Here is a 17933-nt window from a genome sequence, read left to right as displayed (position 1 = left end):
GTAAGGGGTTAGAGTTAAGGTTAGGTTAGGGTTAGGATTAGGGTTTGGGTTGGGATTAGTATTTTATTTATTATTTTCTTATTATTTATTCATAGTATTTTACTTATTATTTTCTCATTATTAATTTATTTTTTTGCTAAGGTAATAATATTAATATGAATAAATAAATGTAAAATAAATACACAAGTAAGGCTAAGGCTGCATTCACACCTGAGTGTTTTGTAGCGCGAAGCTCCAAGCTCCAAAATGCTCAGGTCGAAAAAAAAAATCAATATTACTCTATGGAGATGGTTCACATCTCCACTCCAAGTCGCCTGAAATTTGGAGCTACTTTTGTAGCTCAATTTGGGTAGATATGCATGTTTTTGGCACGTTTTTATTCCCATATACCCTAACAAAAAACAAAATAATAAAAAATGAATAATAACAATAATAATAATAAAAAATAAACCTGATGGAAAAACTACAAAAAAGAAAAACCTAGCAAGAAATGATAATTTTCTCTACTGGCTAATAAAAAAACGACAAAGTTCAAAAACGCCTAAAAACGCTGTATGAAAATGAGCAAAAAACGCGCACAACAAAATGCACCAAAAACTCTGAAAAACGCTATGCTCAGATGTGAATGGAGCCTAAGAGGAAGACGAGTATCTCCTGTCCTGTGAATGGAGCCTAAGAGGAACACGAGTATCTCCTGTCTTGTGAATGGAGCCTAAGAGGAACACGAGAATCTCCCGTCCTGTGAATGGAGCCTAAGAGGAACACGAGTATCTCCCGTCCTGTGAATGGAGCCTAAGAGGAACACGAGTATCTCCTGTCCTGTGAATGGAGCCTAAGAGGAACACGAGAATCTCCCGTCCTGTGAATGGAGCCTAAGAGGAACACGAGTATCTCCCGTCCTGTGAATGGAGCCTAAGAGGAACACGAGTATCTCCTGTCCTGTGAATGGAGCCTAAGAGGAACACGAGAATCTCCCGTCCTGTGAATGGAGCCTAAGAGGAACACGAGTATCTCCCGTCCTGTGAATGGAGCCTAAGAGAAACACGAGTATCTCCCGTCCTGTGAATGGAGCATAAGAGGAACACGAGTATCTCCTGTCCTGTGAATGGAGCCTAAGAGGAACAAGAGTATCTCCTGTCCTGTGAATGGGGACTAAGAGGAGCACGAGTATCTCTTGACCTGTGAATGGAGCCTAAGGGGAACCCGAGTATCTCCTGTCTTGTGAATGGAGCCTAAGAAGAACACGAGTATCTCCTGTCCTGTGAATGGAGCCTAAGGGGAACACGAGTATCTCCTGTCTTGTGAATGGAGCCTAACAGGAACACGAGTATCTCCCGTCCTGTGAATTGAGCCTAAGAGGAACACAAGAATCTCCCGTCCTGTGAATGGAGCCTAAGAGGAACGCGAGTATCTCCCGGCCTGTGAATGGAGCCTAAGAGGAACACGAGAATCTCCCGTCCTGTGAATGGAGCCTAAGAGGAACACGAGTATCTCCTGTCCTGTGAATGGAGCCTAAGAGGAACACGAGTATCTCCTGTCCTGTGAATGGAGCCTAAGAGGAACACGAGTATCTCCTGTCCTCCATTCTCCCCCCATGGTGGGGCTACCAGCACCACTTGTGCAGGGAGGTAAAACTACATCTGCCTACAAGATGATGTTTAAGAAAAGCACCCGTTGTTGATCAGCAATCTTTTTATTTGAAAACTTTAAATAAAGAGTTATTTGAACTAAAAAGCCATAACACTGTCAGTTTTAGGTGAAGAAAAATATCCCAAATTTTCATTACACAAGGCTGGGAGGTATGTCCAAGTTACTGTTAGTTATTCAGATGAACAGGTATGATTTGCCTCTTTTATCTATAATATTTATTCTTTTTATTTATTTCAGGTACTTATATAGCGCCATCAATGTACGCAGGACTTTACATATATATTGTACATTCACATCAGTCCCTAACCCTCAAGGGGCGTACAATCTAAGGTCCCTAACTCACATTCATACATACACATACTAGGGACAATTTACACAGCAGCCAATTAACCTACCAGCATGTCTTTGGAGTGTGGGAGGAAACCCACGCAGGCACAGGGAGAACATGCAAACTCCAGGCAGGTGGTGCCGTGGTTGGGATTCAAACTGGTGACCCCAGTACTGCCAGGCAGAAGTGCTAACCACTTACCCACTGTGCTGCCCAATAATAAACAAATTGTTAAATTTTATATACACGTGATTCTAAAATTCAAAGTAAAAATCTGTAGATTCCTGATCAGTATTTGCTGAAGACGGCAATGATATGGTCTTTGTTACTGGGTATGTAGTCACTGACACCTGGAGGGACAAAACAGAAGAAAATGTGGTAAAGCGAGCTACACGAGCCCCCATTCCCCAGCACTCCCAACACCATGAAAACGTCTATAGATACAGTATTACCCAATAAATGTCTAAAAATGAACTTTTATTTAAATTATCTTCAAATGAACTCCGCTTTATTATATATGTTATTGGTTTTGTGTCTTCCTTTATTTGTACATCTAATTACACACTATATTCCTTATCATAGACCTCCTAGATTGTAAGCTCTAAGGATCAGGGCCCTCTGTTTCCTCTTGTACCCAATTATATTGTAACTGTACTGTCAGCCTTCATTTTGTAAAGTGCAAACTGTTGGCGCGATATAAATCCTGTATAATAATAAAAATAATAAATGATGGAGAATGATGCAATGTAACCATGCATCTGTGAATATTTCGCATAAACAATGAACTTGCACATTGAACACTTGCACAGTTGCCAACATTTAAAAAATGTTTTTAGGAACATATTTTTTTTTGTGTGTTCAGCCACTGTAGGCGGGGCATTACTTAAAGCAGGGGTGGGGCATTCATTTATCATGGGCGTGGTTCTACAAGATGTAGGCTGGGAAAGTGGGCGTGGTTTGACTTACTGGGTTCGGATTAAAGGTTGTGCGGTTAAATAGGGTTTGTGATGATTTACATAGGGAATGTCCTGTGCAGAACGAGGGGGGAAAGATGCCAAGTGTGACCCTTCCTCCCATACTGACAAGGATGAAAGGTGCACACCGTGCCTGGGATGGCATAATGGACCAATATGACAACGCTAAGCTATTGCCACCATTATAAATATTAACCGGATAGGGAGGGGTGCGGCTTCTCCTGCAATGTAGTAATAACAATGGTAATGCAGAGTCAATCTTCAACATTTCTATCTGGGGAACAAGGCAGCTTCTACCTTACAAGTGCACATTCAGGTCTTCAATTTGACTTTATGCAGTTATATATCTACATTCAGGTCTATGGTGTTCAGAAACTGCATCCATGTGCCTCTCATATACCATCCTATTCATCTGTATACCTCTTATATACCATCCTATTCATCCGTATACCTCTTATATACCATCCTATTCATCCGTATACCTCTTACATACCATCCTATTCATCCATATACCTCTTACATACCATCCTATTCATCCATATACCTGTCTTACATACCATCCTATTCATCTGTATACCTATTATATATCATCCTATTCATCCATATACCTCTTACATACCATCCTATTCATCCATATACCTGTCTTACATACCATCCTATTCATCCGTATACCTCTTATATACCATCCTATTCATCTGTATACCTCTTATATACCATCCTATTCATCCGTATACCTCTTATATACCATCCTATTCATCTGTATACCTCTTATATACCATCCTATTCATCCATATACCTCTTATATACCATCCTATTCATCCATATACCTGTCTTACATACCATCCTATTCATCCGTATACCTCTTATATACCATCCTATTCATCTGTATACCTCTTATATACCATCCTATTCATCCGTATACCTCTTATATACCATCCTATTCATCTGTATACCTCTTATATACCATCCTATTCATCCATATACCTTTTATATACCATCCTATTCATCCATATACCTCTTACATACCATCTTATTCATCCATATACCTCTTACATACCATCCTATTCATCCATATACCTGTCTTACATACCATCCTATTCATCTGTATACCTATTATATACCATCCTATTCATCTGTATACCTCTTATATACCATCCTATTCATCTGTATACCTCTTATATACCATCCTATTCATCTGTATACCTCTTATATACCATCCTATTCATCCGTATACCTCTTATATACCATCCTATTCATCCATATACCTCTTACATACCATCCTATTCATCCATATACCTGTCTTACATACCATCCTATTCATCCGTAAACCTCTTATATACCATCCTATTCATCCGTATACCTCTTATATACCATCCTATTCATCCGTATACCTCTTATATACCATCCTATTCATCCGTATACCTCTTATATACCATCCTATTCATCCATATACCTGTCTTATATACCATCCTATTCATCCGTATACCTCTTATAAACCATCCTACTCATCCGTATACCTCTTATATACCATCCTATTCATCCGTATACCTCTTATATACCATCCTATTCATCCGTATACCTCTTATATACCATCCTATTCATCCATGCACCTCTTATATACCATCCTATTCATCCGTATACCTCTTATATACCATCCTATTCATCCATATACCTCTTATATACCATCCTATTCATCCATGTACCTCTTATATACCATCCTATTCATCCGTATACCTCTTATATACCATCCTATTCATCCATATACCTGTCTTATATACCATCCTATTCATCCGTATACCTCTTATATACCATCCTATTCATCCGTATACCTCTTATATACCATCCTATTCATCTGTATACCTCTTATATACCATCCTATTCATCCATGCACCTCTTATATACCATCCTATTCATCCGTATACCTCTTATATACCATCCTATTCATCCATATACCTCTTATATACCATCCTTTTCATCCATGCACCTCTTATATACCATCCTATTCATCCGTATACCTCTTATATACCATCCTATTCATCCATATACCTGTCTTATATACCATCCTATTCATCCATGTACCTCTTATATACCATCCTATTCATCCATATACCTGTCTTATATACCATCATATTCATCCATATACCTCTTATATACCATCCTGTTCATCCATGTACTAGAGTACAGGGGTCAGTAGTATGTACACAAGTGCACAGAGGTCAGTAGTATGTACAGCAGTATACAGGGGTCAGTAGTATGTGAGGCAGTGCACAGGGGTCAGTAGTATGTAGAGCAGTGTACAGAGGACAGTAGTATGTACAGCAGTATACAGGGGTCAGTAGTATGTACAGCAGTGCACAGAGGTCAGTAGTATGTAGAGCAGTGTACAGAGGACAGTAGTATGTAGAGCAGTGGACAGAGGTCAGTAGTATGTAGAGCACTGTACAGAGGACAGTAGTATGTGAGGCAGTGCACAAGGGTCAGTAGTATGTAGGGCAGTGTACAGAGGACAGTAGTATGTGAGGCAGTGCACAGAGGTCAGTAGTATGTAGGGCAGTGTACAGAGGACAGTAGTATGTGAGGCAGTGCACAGAGGTCAGTAGTATGTAGGGCAGTGTACAGGGGTCAGTAGTATGTAGAGCAGTGTACAGAGGATAGTAGTATGTGAGGCAGTGCACAGGGGTCAGTAGTATGTAGAGCAGTGCAAAGGGGTCAGTAGCATGTAGAATAGTGCAAAGGGGTCAGTAGCATGTAGAGTAGTGTACAGGGGTAAGTAGTATGTAGGGCAGTGTGCAGAGGTCAGTAGTATGTAGAGCAGTGCACAGGGGTCAGTAGAATTTAGAGCAGTGTAACTGTACTGAGTACTCACCTTCCGCCAATGGATTGTTACCACTAAAGAACTGCCAGTATGTCTTTTCATTGGTGCTTCCGAAAAGTTGGCCAATGGCTGTAATGTAAACTCCAAAGGGGTACTCTTGTGTCTGGAAGCTGTGTCATAGTAAGATGGATAAAAGAGAACCATTAAGATATACAGCACTATTATGTACTGTAATTACATACCTGTTGTTAAATTGAAAAATAACAGTTATGAGGTTAACCCCACTAAAAAAATTATATTGCTAGATTATCCCTTAATCCAGGGAAAAACAGCAATTATAAGTGTAGCGCTACTCTCATAGGGGCCACTGGTAATAGCTGGCTCTTCTCAAACCTTACAGAGGCTTCCCTTCTCCACAAGCACAACTCAACACACATATCAGCTTCAACAACTCAGTCTAAGGAATGTCTTTTTGAAATGTATTTGCTCGTAGAACTTTAAAAACAGGAGAGGGGTTAGGGCATTGGATACTCCAAAATGCTTGCACAGTAACTAGAGGACACTTTTCTCTAGGCTCCCACTCTAGGGTTCTGCTGAGGACAAGTGAATAGCCGGTACTCTGAAACCCTGTGAGAGATGTTGCAGTCCAGAATACAATCCTTCTTCAGACCAGATTCCCTTATGGTGAAGTCCCACAGCCAGCTCCAGATCATTCCAGGTCCCCAGCTCTGCCACAGATGAGATCTCAAAGTGATTCTGCCCAAAGGCTGCCTCCTATGGCAGCAGCCCTAGAGGCTTTGGAACCCTATTTGCCCAAGAAAGAACAATCTCAATGGCTTCAGACTATTCATCACCTCATGAACCCCCTTCTGGACACTCCTCTCCAGGGATTGGTCAGAGCATGATAAATATTCAAGCTGGTCATTTGAATCTCCTCTATATGTTCTAGAGACTTCTTCCAAAAACATGGAGAGACAATCAAACTTCCAGACTGTAAAACCCTAACCAGGCCAGAACAAACAATCACTGCTCCCTTGACTACAGAAGGAATCGAAATCTAAATTTGCCTAGCATCCTGGCCAGTAGGGTGCTACATGAATCTTGGTCCAGATTGTCCTAACATGAGAAAAACCTTCCTGGTATCTTGTCCTGGTCAAGATGCTCCTTGGATCAATGATCTACAATGTTATATCTTACATTCTGTATTACTAGCCAGCTATATTTTGTAAATGTAGAAACACATCCAGCCTTTTGTGAAGAACTTACTAAATCAGCTAAAACTAGCTGCTGTGGAAGTCTCTTTATTTTCTAAACTCTTTTGTAATGGACCATTGCATTGGGAACATATATATTTATAGAAGATAATTATGTTCCCCTTAGTCACCTTTCCTCAATGGAGAATAAATTCAATTCAGTTCATCTTTCCTCATTTCAGATCTCAACCATGCCCCTTATTAATTTAGTTCAGCATGGTGAAGGTGAGCTTAAGGGGGTTGGGTGGTGGACGACTACTACTACGACTACTACTACTACTACTCTTTATTTTATAGCTTCTCAAAGCACTTTACAAAGAATACAAATAGGAAATTCACAGGCTCCCGCTGTATCTTGTGAGAGGAGCGGTGCTGCAGCCTACACAGAGCTGGAACAGTAACAGGAGTAGAGTGAGTATTTAGGGATGGGGTGGGTACATGGGCGTATTTACCACAAGGCATTTGCCTAGGGTGTCATTTTTCAGGGGGGCAGCAGCATTTTTCAGGAGGGCAGCATCGCCACCCGAAAGAATGGACACACACAGCATGGGGATCAGGTGGGATCTGAGAGAGGCTGCGGGCTGCTTGATGGTGTATGCAGAGGCTGACTCTCGTTCCCAGGGATGTCTGGAGCTGTGAAGGTGAGTGTCTTCTCTCTCGCTGGGGTGGGGGGGCTGTCAGTGTATGGGGGGGCAGTAGTAGTTAAAGGCTCTCTCGGGTGAGGGTGGGAGTGGGGGCTGCTGTGTTTTTGGTCAATGTCAGGCTCTCTTTGTGGGGAAGGGGGGTGTTGGTAGGTGTCTCTCCATATGGGGGGGACGACGATTGTTTTGTTGCCTAAGGCAGCACGAAACCTAAATACACCACTGGGTGGGTAGATTAGGTAGTGGAGAGTTTTTTTTTCCCTTTAAGTTAAGTAATTTTCAGAATGAATTTCTTCATAGTACAAGCAGCTTTAGAGGTAAGTGAGGACTTGTTTAAAGCTCTTTTATGACTTGTTAAGAATATGTAAATTTGTGCCTATATTTAGAGCACAGGAGCACAATAAAAAAACAGCAGGGAGGTAGACGTCTATTTCTAGAAAGCCATTTAAAAACAGAACTTCAGAAATAGTCCTTAGGTGGTCAGTGCAACAATGGCTATAAAGCAACCTATCAATGGATGGCTCAGTCCACAGACACAGTTTTGCAGAGCTAATATAAGCAACTCTGTACCATTTGATTGCTCTAATGACCAGGGGCGGACTGACCATTAGAGCACTCGGGCACTGCCGGAGGGCCAAGGGTCAGTAGGGGGCCCCATGAAATCCCCCTGGTTCCTTTTATAGGCTTTTTTGGGTGTGCTTTGAGTGTGGTCAAGGAAACAGGGGCCCCATGATCCCCTATTGCCCAGGGTCCCCATCAGTTGTCAGTCCTCCCCTGCTAATGACCAATAATAGCTCATAATCACAAATGTAAAGTCTCTACTGTTTACATCTGCAGAGCCTGCCCCTATCATTTATAGGTAGAATTCATTCATAAGTTCCAGATCAGCAGCAGCAGCAGACTAAGGGGAGGAAGTTTGATTGTGAGATTTATTTATTTTTGTTTATTTCATGTACTTATATAGCACCGTCAATTTACACAGCGCTTTAAATATATATATATTATACATTCACATCAGTCCCTAACCCTCAAGGGGTGTACAATCTAAGGTCCTTAACTTACATTCATACATGCACATACTAGGGACAATTTAGACGGGAGCCAATTAACCTACCAGTATATCTTTGGAGTGTGGGAGGAAACTGGAGTACCCAGAGGAAACCCACGCAAGCACAGAGAGAACATTCAAACCCAATGCAGGTGGTGCCCTGGTTGGGATTCGAACCAATGACCCTTGTACTGCCCGGCAGAAGTGCTAACCATTTTGCCATTGTGCTGCCCCATTTTTTTAACCCCTTCTGTGGCGGGAGTCACTTTGGGTTGGGGGCCCATGGAACCCAGCTCACTTTGGAGAGCTGGGGAGACCCCTGTCTCAGCTCCCCATATTCCTCTTATGTGTAAGTCACCCTGTGCCTGTTAGGGGTACAGGGTGATCTGTCCTAATATTGGGAGGGCTTTGTCTCAGACTGTGTAGACATGTCTAGGAGATAGGTGGGGTGGGGGTTGTGGATTGTTTGGTGTTATGTGGCTGCATCCCATTGTTCTATTATTTGTCTGGCTTGGGAGCAAACTATTATGGGATGTATGTGTTTATGTGTATTAGCTTAGTGGGGGGGGGGGGCGGTGTCTCCAGCAGCTTTCCCTCCTGATGGGACTGTCTGCTGGTGTGAAGTTTGAATACCTGTGTGTCTTTTGTTACTAAATGTAGATTGCCCTGCCTTGTGTCATTATGCAGGGAGGGGGGATTGTCCCCTGAGTGGATATATCTTGTATCTGTGTTCAAATAAAGTAGTCTACCTCTGGTTTACTTCAAATCTGGTGTCATCTGGATCTTGGGGTAACAATAGCCAGATTCACTAGTTTTGTGTTCCAGAGCCTGAGAAGCAGCTTCTTGACAGAGATACCCAGTCATGGGTGTCTGGGGTCCTTTACACCTTCACCTACATGTCAGCTCCATCCTGTCTTTATGTGACATTGTAAATTAACCTCTCGCCTCCCTTACGCTACATATCTGAGTATTAACCCCTTCATCTCCATCCCCCCACTATATATGACCTGTACATTACATCCTTCTCTGTATGACCTATGATGCCGCTGTATCTAGTGCACCATTATCAAGCTCCATGTTCTAACCATCTCAATACCAGCATGCTTGTTCATTTCCAAAACATTGCGTAAAAAATGAGATCACTTTGGGGTGTCTAGTTTTCAAAAAGGAGTCATTTTGGGGTTTTTCATACTGTTCTGGCTTTTTTTTGCTATGTTTTATAACAGTAATAATATTGTCAATATTTTTTTTTTTTTAAATTTAATTGGGTACACTATTGAATGACAGAGTAATTGTCAAACTATCCCAGTACTGAAAACTGAGAGTTGGCCTGGTAATGAAGAATGGTTAAAAAAAAATTGACTGGAATTACATTTTAATGACCTCCAAAACGTTAAGCCCAGAGAAAGGTTATAGCAAGGAGCGCTGATAAACACTCTCTGAGAACCGCACATGTGTTGCATTATCAAATGTCAAACAAGAAATTGTTTTCGTCAATGTCAGGTTGCAAGTTCTCACCTGAATTCCTTGGGGTTCAGTTCGGCAGCTTTTTCCATGACCTGCAGTAGTGTGGACCCTTCTCTCACTTCTACAGTAATGGAATTCTTAAAAAAGTTCCCTGTTAAATCATTCACAACTGTGAATTCAACATGGATTAAGCGAGCTGCATGGAAGTAAAAGAAGAAATAGGAATGAAAAGAGATATTGAGGAAGAATGCAACTTTGGTAACCTATTATGGCGTAAAATCAATAAATAAAATCTGGAAAGGCATAAAATAGTCCAAATTATTCCGTGAAATCCATGCACGTGACTTCCGTGATAAGAATCAACAGTGTGATTAATGCTCATGTGTATATATTATCCTCTGTGGTCATCTGGGTTCAGGAAAGGAATAGAAATCATCTGGCACACAGACAGCATACAAGGCATAACTCCAGACCTCACTCACAGGACCCTCTCAGTATCCAGGAACAGCTCCTCAATACTCCATCACCACCAGATAATAATAGCTCAAAAAGGATGTTTCCACCCAGGGGCAGACTGACCATTTGGAAACTCGGGCATTGCCCGAGGGCCCGGGGTCAGTAGGGGGCCCCATGAAATGCCCCTGGTACCTTTTTCATAGGCTTTTTTGAGTTTGGGCAGGGACACAGGGGCCCTATGATCCCCTATTGCCCGGGGGCCCCATGAATTGTCAGTATGCCTCTGTTTCCACCTTAAAAGGCTCGCTATAAACAAGCCAGAAACAATAAAGTGCTGATAGTGTAGTATTTTATTATATTGGTATGCAGAAAGGATCAATCCATAAATCAGCTGTCAGCACACACTTGCAGGGACAAAAGATGGCCGCCAGCCTTCCATGTGGCCTCTGCGGCGTGACGTCAATACGGCAAGGCTCCAACTGACGCTTTTCGTGCGCATGCACGTTGTCAAAGGGATCCCTTTTTTCTCATTTTGGTAACCTAATCAGCTGTATTAGATGGTAACAACACAAATATTGATAGATATTTTTATTGAAAAAAGGTTCTTAAAAAATACTTAGTTACATAAAGAGCCAGTCAACCCAAAAGTGATGAGTTGAGCAGGGGTGGACTGACAACTCATGGGGCCCCCAGGCAATAGGGGATCATGGGGCCCCTGTGTCCTTGCCCACACTCAAAAAAGCCTATAAGAAAGGTACCAGGGGCATTTCATGGGGCCCCCTACTGACCCCGGGCCCTCGGGCAGTGCCCGAGTGCTCGATTGGTCAGTCCGCCCCTGGAGTGGAGTCTGGTTGGCTGAAACAGCTGTTGGATTCCTTTATGTCTTGGCTATTCAATTCTCATTTCGGCTTCTGTCCACCTGGGAGCTTTGGATGTTGCTGCCCACCTTTTTGTATCCCATATTCTCCATTTACATTCTCCATAATATAAAAAGGTTTATAAAAGAAGTCTCTCATAACGGACACAGCTAGTGTGAAGACTTGGGAACTCATCAACAGAGTCCCCATGAGAAAAGACTGGCAGATGGAATAATGCTCCAGCATCTCCAAAAGTTTTTGGGTGGACTGACCCTTTCAATGAATTAATTGACACTTGTAAAATGTCCTTAAAATTATCATCAGGATTTGTGTGGGTAATACTGAAATTGATTGTGTACAGGGGTGGACTGACAACTCATGGGCCCCCGGGCAATAGGGAATCATGAGGCCCCTGTGTCCTTGCCCAAACTCAAAAAAGCCTATGAAAAAGGTACCAGGGGCATCTCATGGGGCCCCCTACTGACCCTGGGCCCTCGGACAGTGCCCGAGTTTCCAAATGGTCAGTCCGCCCCTGATTGGGTACTTAAAATTTAAGGTGAGGTTGAAGAAAGACACCTAGAGTTCAACCAATAGAAGAAAATATTATTATTATTATACAGAATTTATATGGCACCAACAGTTTGCTCAGCTCTTTACAATATAACAGGAGACAATACAGCAACAATACAGTTCAATACAAGAGGGTTAGTAGGGCCCTGATCCTTGGAGCTTACAATCTAAGAGACATACCAAACCTCCAAATATGGAACCATATGCCTACAGTTGATCCATAAAATGACAAGAAAAACCCTATAAAGCATGGTCCAGTTGGTCCAATCAGAAGAAAGGGGGGGGGGATCCTTTCTGGTCCCCCAAAGGCAATCAGAATCTCTCTGCATTATTAATCACTGACATTATTGACTATTAATGTTAAGATCCAGCTAGATTTTGTGCATTTAGGAATACATCCAGCTCTTTAAAAAATAAAATAAATAAATAAATATACTGAATTAGTTCCTAAGGGCATCTATTCATCATTTTCACAGTTCTTGAAGTTCTTGAAGAGTAATGTGCTTATGTATTTATAGAAGGTGATCATATCCCTGGTTAATCACTATTCTCAAGAGAAAATACATTCAGTTCCTCTAATCTTTCCTCATAGCTGAGCTCCTCCATGCCTCGTATTAGGTTGGTTGCCCTTCTCTGTACTTTCTCCAGTTCCTCAATATACCTTTGGTGAACTGATGTCCAAAAATAATACAATCAATGTTTTTGCTTGCTTTAGAAACATCATTAATTAATAAAAATGAATTGCTGTTCTTATCCCATATAAAATGATCAGCTTTATAAGCAAATGTTCATATTTGACCCTCTTACCATCTTCTTGTGCTCCCGTGCCCTGGAGGCATATCAGGCAAGCCACACAGAGCAGATACGCTAACATGTTTCCTTTTCTGTCCAAATGTTACACGTATGCTATCAACTTCGCTTTATATACCCATATGACCACACAGTAATGCTCTCCTCTTATTCAAACCACCAGTGGAACATTATCATTATCTAAAACCTTTATCTTTTGGCTCAGTAAATAAAAAGGTATTTGGAGATCAGGTTCTCCTGGAGAGATTTGGCTGTGTACATTACTCTGCCTATAAAACAGTACAACACTTTTAAAGCCTACATATTTCAAGGTCACCTCCGACACATTAAAAAGGATCAAAAGGAATACGAAATGTGTCTTAGTTACATGTATCCCAATACAAAGAATCACAATATTATCAAAAATCATTGTAATATGTGTACCGACATCCAGGGGCGGACTGACAACTCATGGAGCCCCCGGGCAATAGGGGATCATGGGGCCCCTGTGTCCTTGCCCAAACTCAAAAAAGCCTATGAAAAAGGTACCAGGGGCATCTCATGGGGCCCCCTACTGACCCCGGGCCCTCGGGCAGTGCCGAATTTCCAAATGGTCAGTCCGCCCCTGCCGACATCATAAATTCAGAAGCTGACACCTCTATTCCAAAGTAACACAAAAAAAACAATCATTAACCACTTCAAATCTGGACACTTTCACCCCCTTCCTGTCCAGGCCAATTTTCAGCTTTCAGTGCTATCACATTTTGAATGACAACTGCGCGGTCATGCAACACTGTACCCATATTAATTTTTTAGCATTTTTTTGAGACAGATAAAGCTTTATTTTGGTGGTATTTATTCACCACTGGGATTTATATTTTTATTGCTATGTAAATGAAAATGTCCAAGCATTTTTAAAAAAAGTGTTTTTCTTATAACATTTTGCAAATAAATAATATTTCATCATAAATCTTGGCCAAAATGTATTCCATTATCTTTTTAGTAAAAAAAAAAAATAAATAACCCAAATTAGTTTATAACCACATCTTTTTTTTACATTTTTATTTTATTTTTTTATATTATTATTTATGGGTTTTTTTTATATACTGTCACCCTAGCAGTACACTATGGTGACACTGTACTACTTGTGGGGGGTTATGTCACCATGGTGACACTGTACTACGTGTGGGGGGATATGTCACCAATGTGACACTGTACTACTTGTGGGGTTGATGAAGATTTTTTCTTTTTTACACTGATTGCTTTTACACCCATAAAGGCTGTAAAAGCAATCATTTCTCCTTCTCTCTGGCTGCATTCCTGCAGCCATTGAGAAATACTGTGAGGGCTGTGATTGGTCACAGCTTGTCAGAAGGTGAATAGCCCTGTACCATGTGATCTCTGTGATCATTCACAGATTTCACACGTAGTAAGCAATGATGTCAGAAGTGACATCATTGCTTACTACTCTGCATGTGATCACTGATTGGTCAATCAGTGATCACATGATCGGGACCTCGCACAGAGGTCCCGTACGACGATCGGTGTTCCACTGTATCCGGAGGACACAGTGGGCACCGGATTGCAGTGCTGCGTGCTCCCAGGGAGCGCGCACAAGCAGGGGGCTGGGAGGCCATTTATAAACAGCCACCCGCCCCTGCACTGCCACCATTCGGCCGTTTATATACAACGGCCAGACGGGAGGTGGTTAAATCAATAAACATCGATCCTGATGGAAATCCACCACCTACAGTTGTGCTAAAATCTTTGCATCCCCTGGCAGAAATTGTGAAATTTTGGCATTGATATTGAAAATATGACTGATCATGCCAAAAAATGCTCTTTTATTGAAGGATGATGATCATATGAAGCCATTTATTATCAAATAATTATGTTTTGCTCCTTTTTAAATCATAATGATAACAGAAATCATCCAAATGGTCCGGATCAGAAGTCTCTGCCCCCCGGATCAGAAGTCTCCCCCCACTGGAATGTTTGGCCTTGGTACAGACACACAAAGGGACACACATTGGTAAAATGCCAATTAGAGGTTAATGTCCCACATCTGTGGCTTTTTCAATTGCAATTAGTGTCAGTGTATAAATAGTCAATGAGTTTATTAGTTCTTACGTGGAATCACTGACTAGGCTAGATACTGAGCCATGGGGATCAGAAAAGAACTGTCAAAAGTCCTGCGTAACAAGGTAATGGAACTTTATAAAGATGGAAAAGGACATAAAAAGATGTCCAAAGCCTTGAATATGCCAATCAGTACTGTTAAATCGCCTATTATGAAGTGGAAAGTTCGGGATCTCTTGATACCAAGCCAAGGTCAGGTAGACCAAGAAAGATTGCAGCCACAACTGACAGAAAATTGTCTGGGATTCAAAGAAAAACCCACAGGCAACCTCAAAAGAAAAACAGGCTGCTCTGGAAAACGATGGTGTGGTTGTTTTTAAGGAGTACAATACGGTGATACTTGAACAAAGATGAGCTGTTTGGTCGAGATGCCAGAAAGAAGCTCTTACTGCACCAATTTATGGCCCCTTCCTCCACTCTCCATCCACACAGATCCCCAGCAGCAGGGAGACGGGAGAGGAGAGAAGCCAGCAGCGCTGCAGGGGGGCCGGGGGGGGGGGGTGAGGAATCACACAGGGGGGCCCAGAAGGGAAGGGAAATGATCCGATTGACAGTCGGGGGTGATCGGTACAATGGTGAGGCAAGTTACAAGCACTGATCTCCCTGTATGGCTTTCAATAAAGCAGCTGAAATCTGCGGGAGGGAGAGGAGAAGTAGCTTTCAGCTGCTTCATAGAAGACCATATAGGGAGATCGGTGCTTTTAACTGCCCCCACCGCCACACCAATTACTGCCGACTGTCAAATTTCACCTGCTGCAGGAGATACCAACCAGGGACGGATCATCCATGGGTGCAGGGAGGATCAGAGCCCAGTGGCCCCCCCTTGGGGCCTGTGTTCACTGAACACCTTGGATGATACGCCGCTGGGCCCTTTTCCCTATTTTCCCTTTTTGCTCTTTTCTTGCTTGAAGTGCTCATCCAAATCTATGCTTAACCCCAATCAAGGATAGGGGTATGCTGTAGATCTTGGAGGGGGGACTCTTTTCCCAAAAAAAAGCTGGTAGTGAAATGTAATTTGGGGTTAATGATTTTTTTTCTGAATTGTTACTTTTGCTTGTGCACATCCTACATCCTACACATGCCCTGCATGTCAAACTAGTATGGGGTGAGCAGGTTCTGCAGGACAAAGCTGTGGTTGGGCCCCACCACCAATCCCACTCACTTGCATTTTTTTATGTTTTGCATTGAACTACATCAGGTTATTATTGTTTTGTAGTATTCTGACATCTAGTGGTGGTTTTGGGCCACTACAAATTGGATTCAACTTTGTCTTCTTAAAGAGTTAAACTGCCTGTGGATGGTGCCAAGTCAGCATGTGACCATACAGTTCATACAGACTGGGTAGGAAGTATATCAATGCATAAAGCGGTATTTGAAACAGAACAATAATACCTCTCCAGGCAAACATATACAGTAACTGGACGCAGATGCGCAGACTCTCCGGGATTCCCTTCAACCCTCCAGGCATACAAGCAAATCAGTTGCATTGACATGGGCATCTCTTTACTTGGTGCAACCTCAGCTTTTATATTTTACCAAAAATAAGTAATACATTGCATTTGTGTGCACTGAAATACATTTTACTGTATTTTTTACTGAAAAAAAATGCAGTTGATAATCTGCTCCTGTTATTACTCCTCAGCCAGATTAACCCCTTGCCCGCCAGAGGATTTCCCCCCCCTTCCTGACCAGACCATTTTTTGCGTTACGGCACTGCATTAATTTAACTGACAATTGCGCAGTCATGCAACGCTGCACCCAAATGAAATTTGTGCCCTTTTTTCCCATGAATTGAGCTTTCTTTCGGTGGTAATTGATCGCCTGTGAGTTTTTAATTTTTTGCGCTATAAAAAAAAAATAAGACCGGCAATTTTGAGGAAAAAAAACAATATTTTTGACTTTTTGCTATAAAACATATTCAGTAAAAAAATGTTAAAAAACAAATTTCATCATAAATTTAGGCCAAAATGTATTCTGCTCCATGTCTTTGCTAAAAAAAATCCCAATATTTGTTAATGAATTGGTTTACGTGAAAGTTATAGCGTTTACAAATGATGGTATATATACTGGGATTTAAAAAAAAAATTTTTATTAGTAATGGCGGCGATCAGCGACTTATAGCAGGACTGCGGGATTTCGCCGGACATTCTGACACTGGGGGGAACTGACTTGGTGTCACTGACATCCCCAGTGACCCCAATGCAGTGATCAGTGCTAAAAAAGCTCTGATACTGTAATAATGGCACTGGGCAGGAAGGGGTTAATGTGAGGGGTGTTCAAAGGGTTAACTGTGTGTTGGGAGTGTTTTACTAGGGGTTTTGTCTGTGTGCTTCACTGTAAGCACACTGCTGTGCACAGGCATCCAGATCAGTGTGCCCAAGCTGACAGGGAGGAGAACTGTGAGTAAACAAAACAGTTCTCCTCCCCATCAGAGATCCTCGGTAATCACCTGGCGCTGGCTAGTAATCACCGGCCGGGACCCGGTGATTGACAGCCGAGGCCGCGACTGGTGGCGCAGGTAGGGCGCGTGTGCGCCCCCTGCAAAATCACGTATATATATGTGATTGTTCGCATCCGTGCCGCCCTGTATTCTGTATTTCTGCTATAGGGCAGTTGGGAAGCAGTTAACTGCTAACAGCTGGTTTGTAAACAAAGGGTAGAGATGTTGGCTACTGTATTTGACCAAAAATGACCACTGCGGGGAGGTGCCACTGGTTACTAGGAAGTCTTAGGCTGCTGGGTTTCTATCAACCAGTCTAAGCAGGATGTTGTCATATTTAATGTAGAAAAAGACTCTCGGCGCACTAGTGGCTCATATCCTGTTATGTAAAGTTAATAGACGATAAGTCCATGATAGTCCATAACTCTATAAACTCTTAGGTGGCAGCCATCCCAGAGTATGCCAGCTCTATAGAGATAAATGTATGAGAAAGAAGAGAGAGAGGC

At 42.1% G+C, this 17933-nt stretch overlaps 1 protein-coding gene across 1 annotated transcript; it reads right to left on the bottom strand.

Annotated features, from left to right (window-relative positions):
* Window positions 1-1674: 1674 nt before the first annotated feature.
* LOC149466121 (cobalamin binding intrinsic factor-like) lies at window positions 1675-12978 on the bottom strand. Its single transcript, XM_089672888.1, has 4 exons — window positions 12867-12978; window positions 10228-10372; window positions 5819-5937; window positions 1675-2328 (listed from the first exon to the last, which is right to left on the bottom strand). The coding sequence occupies exons 1-4, from the start codon at window positions 12931-12933 to the stop codon at window positions 2267-2269; spliced, it is 393 nt and encodes a 130-aa protein (XP_089529014.1). The 5' UTR covers window positions 12934-12978; the 3' UTR covers window positions 1675-2266.
* Between the last annotated feature and the right edge of the window lie 4955 nt (window positions 12979-17933).

The sequence above is a fragment of the Staurois parvus genome, unplaced genomic scaffold, assembly GCF_062004578.1.
Source record: "Staurois parvus isolate SC_StPar_1 unplaced genomic scaffold, SC_StPar_1.0 ptg000132l, whole genome shotgun sequence".
In the NCBI taxonomy this organism is placed as follows: Eukaryota; Metazoa; Chordata; class Amphibia; order Anura; family Ranidae; genus Staurois; species Staurois parvus.
Note: the sequence above shows the minus strand (reverse complement) of the source record. Positions and strands in the feature narration are given on the sequence as shown.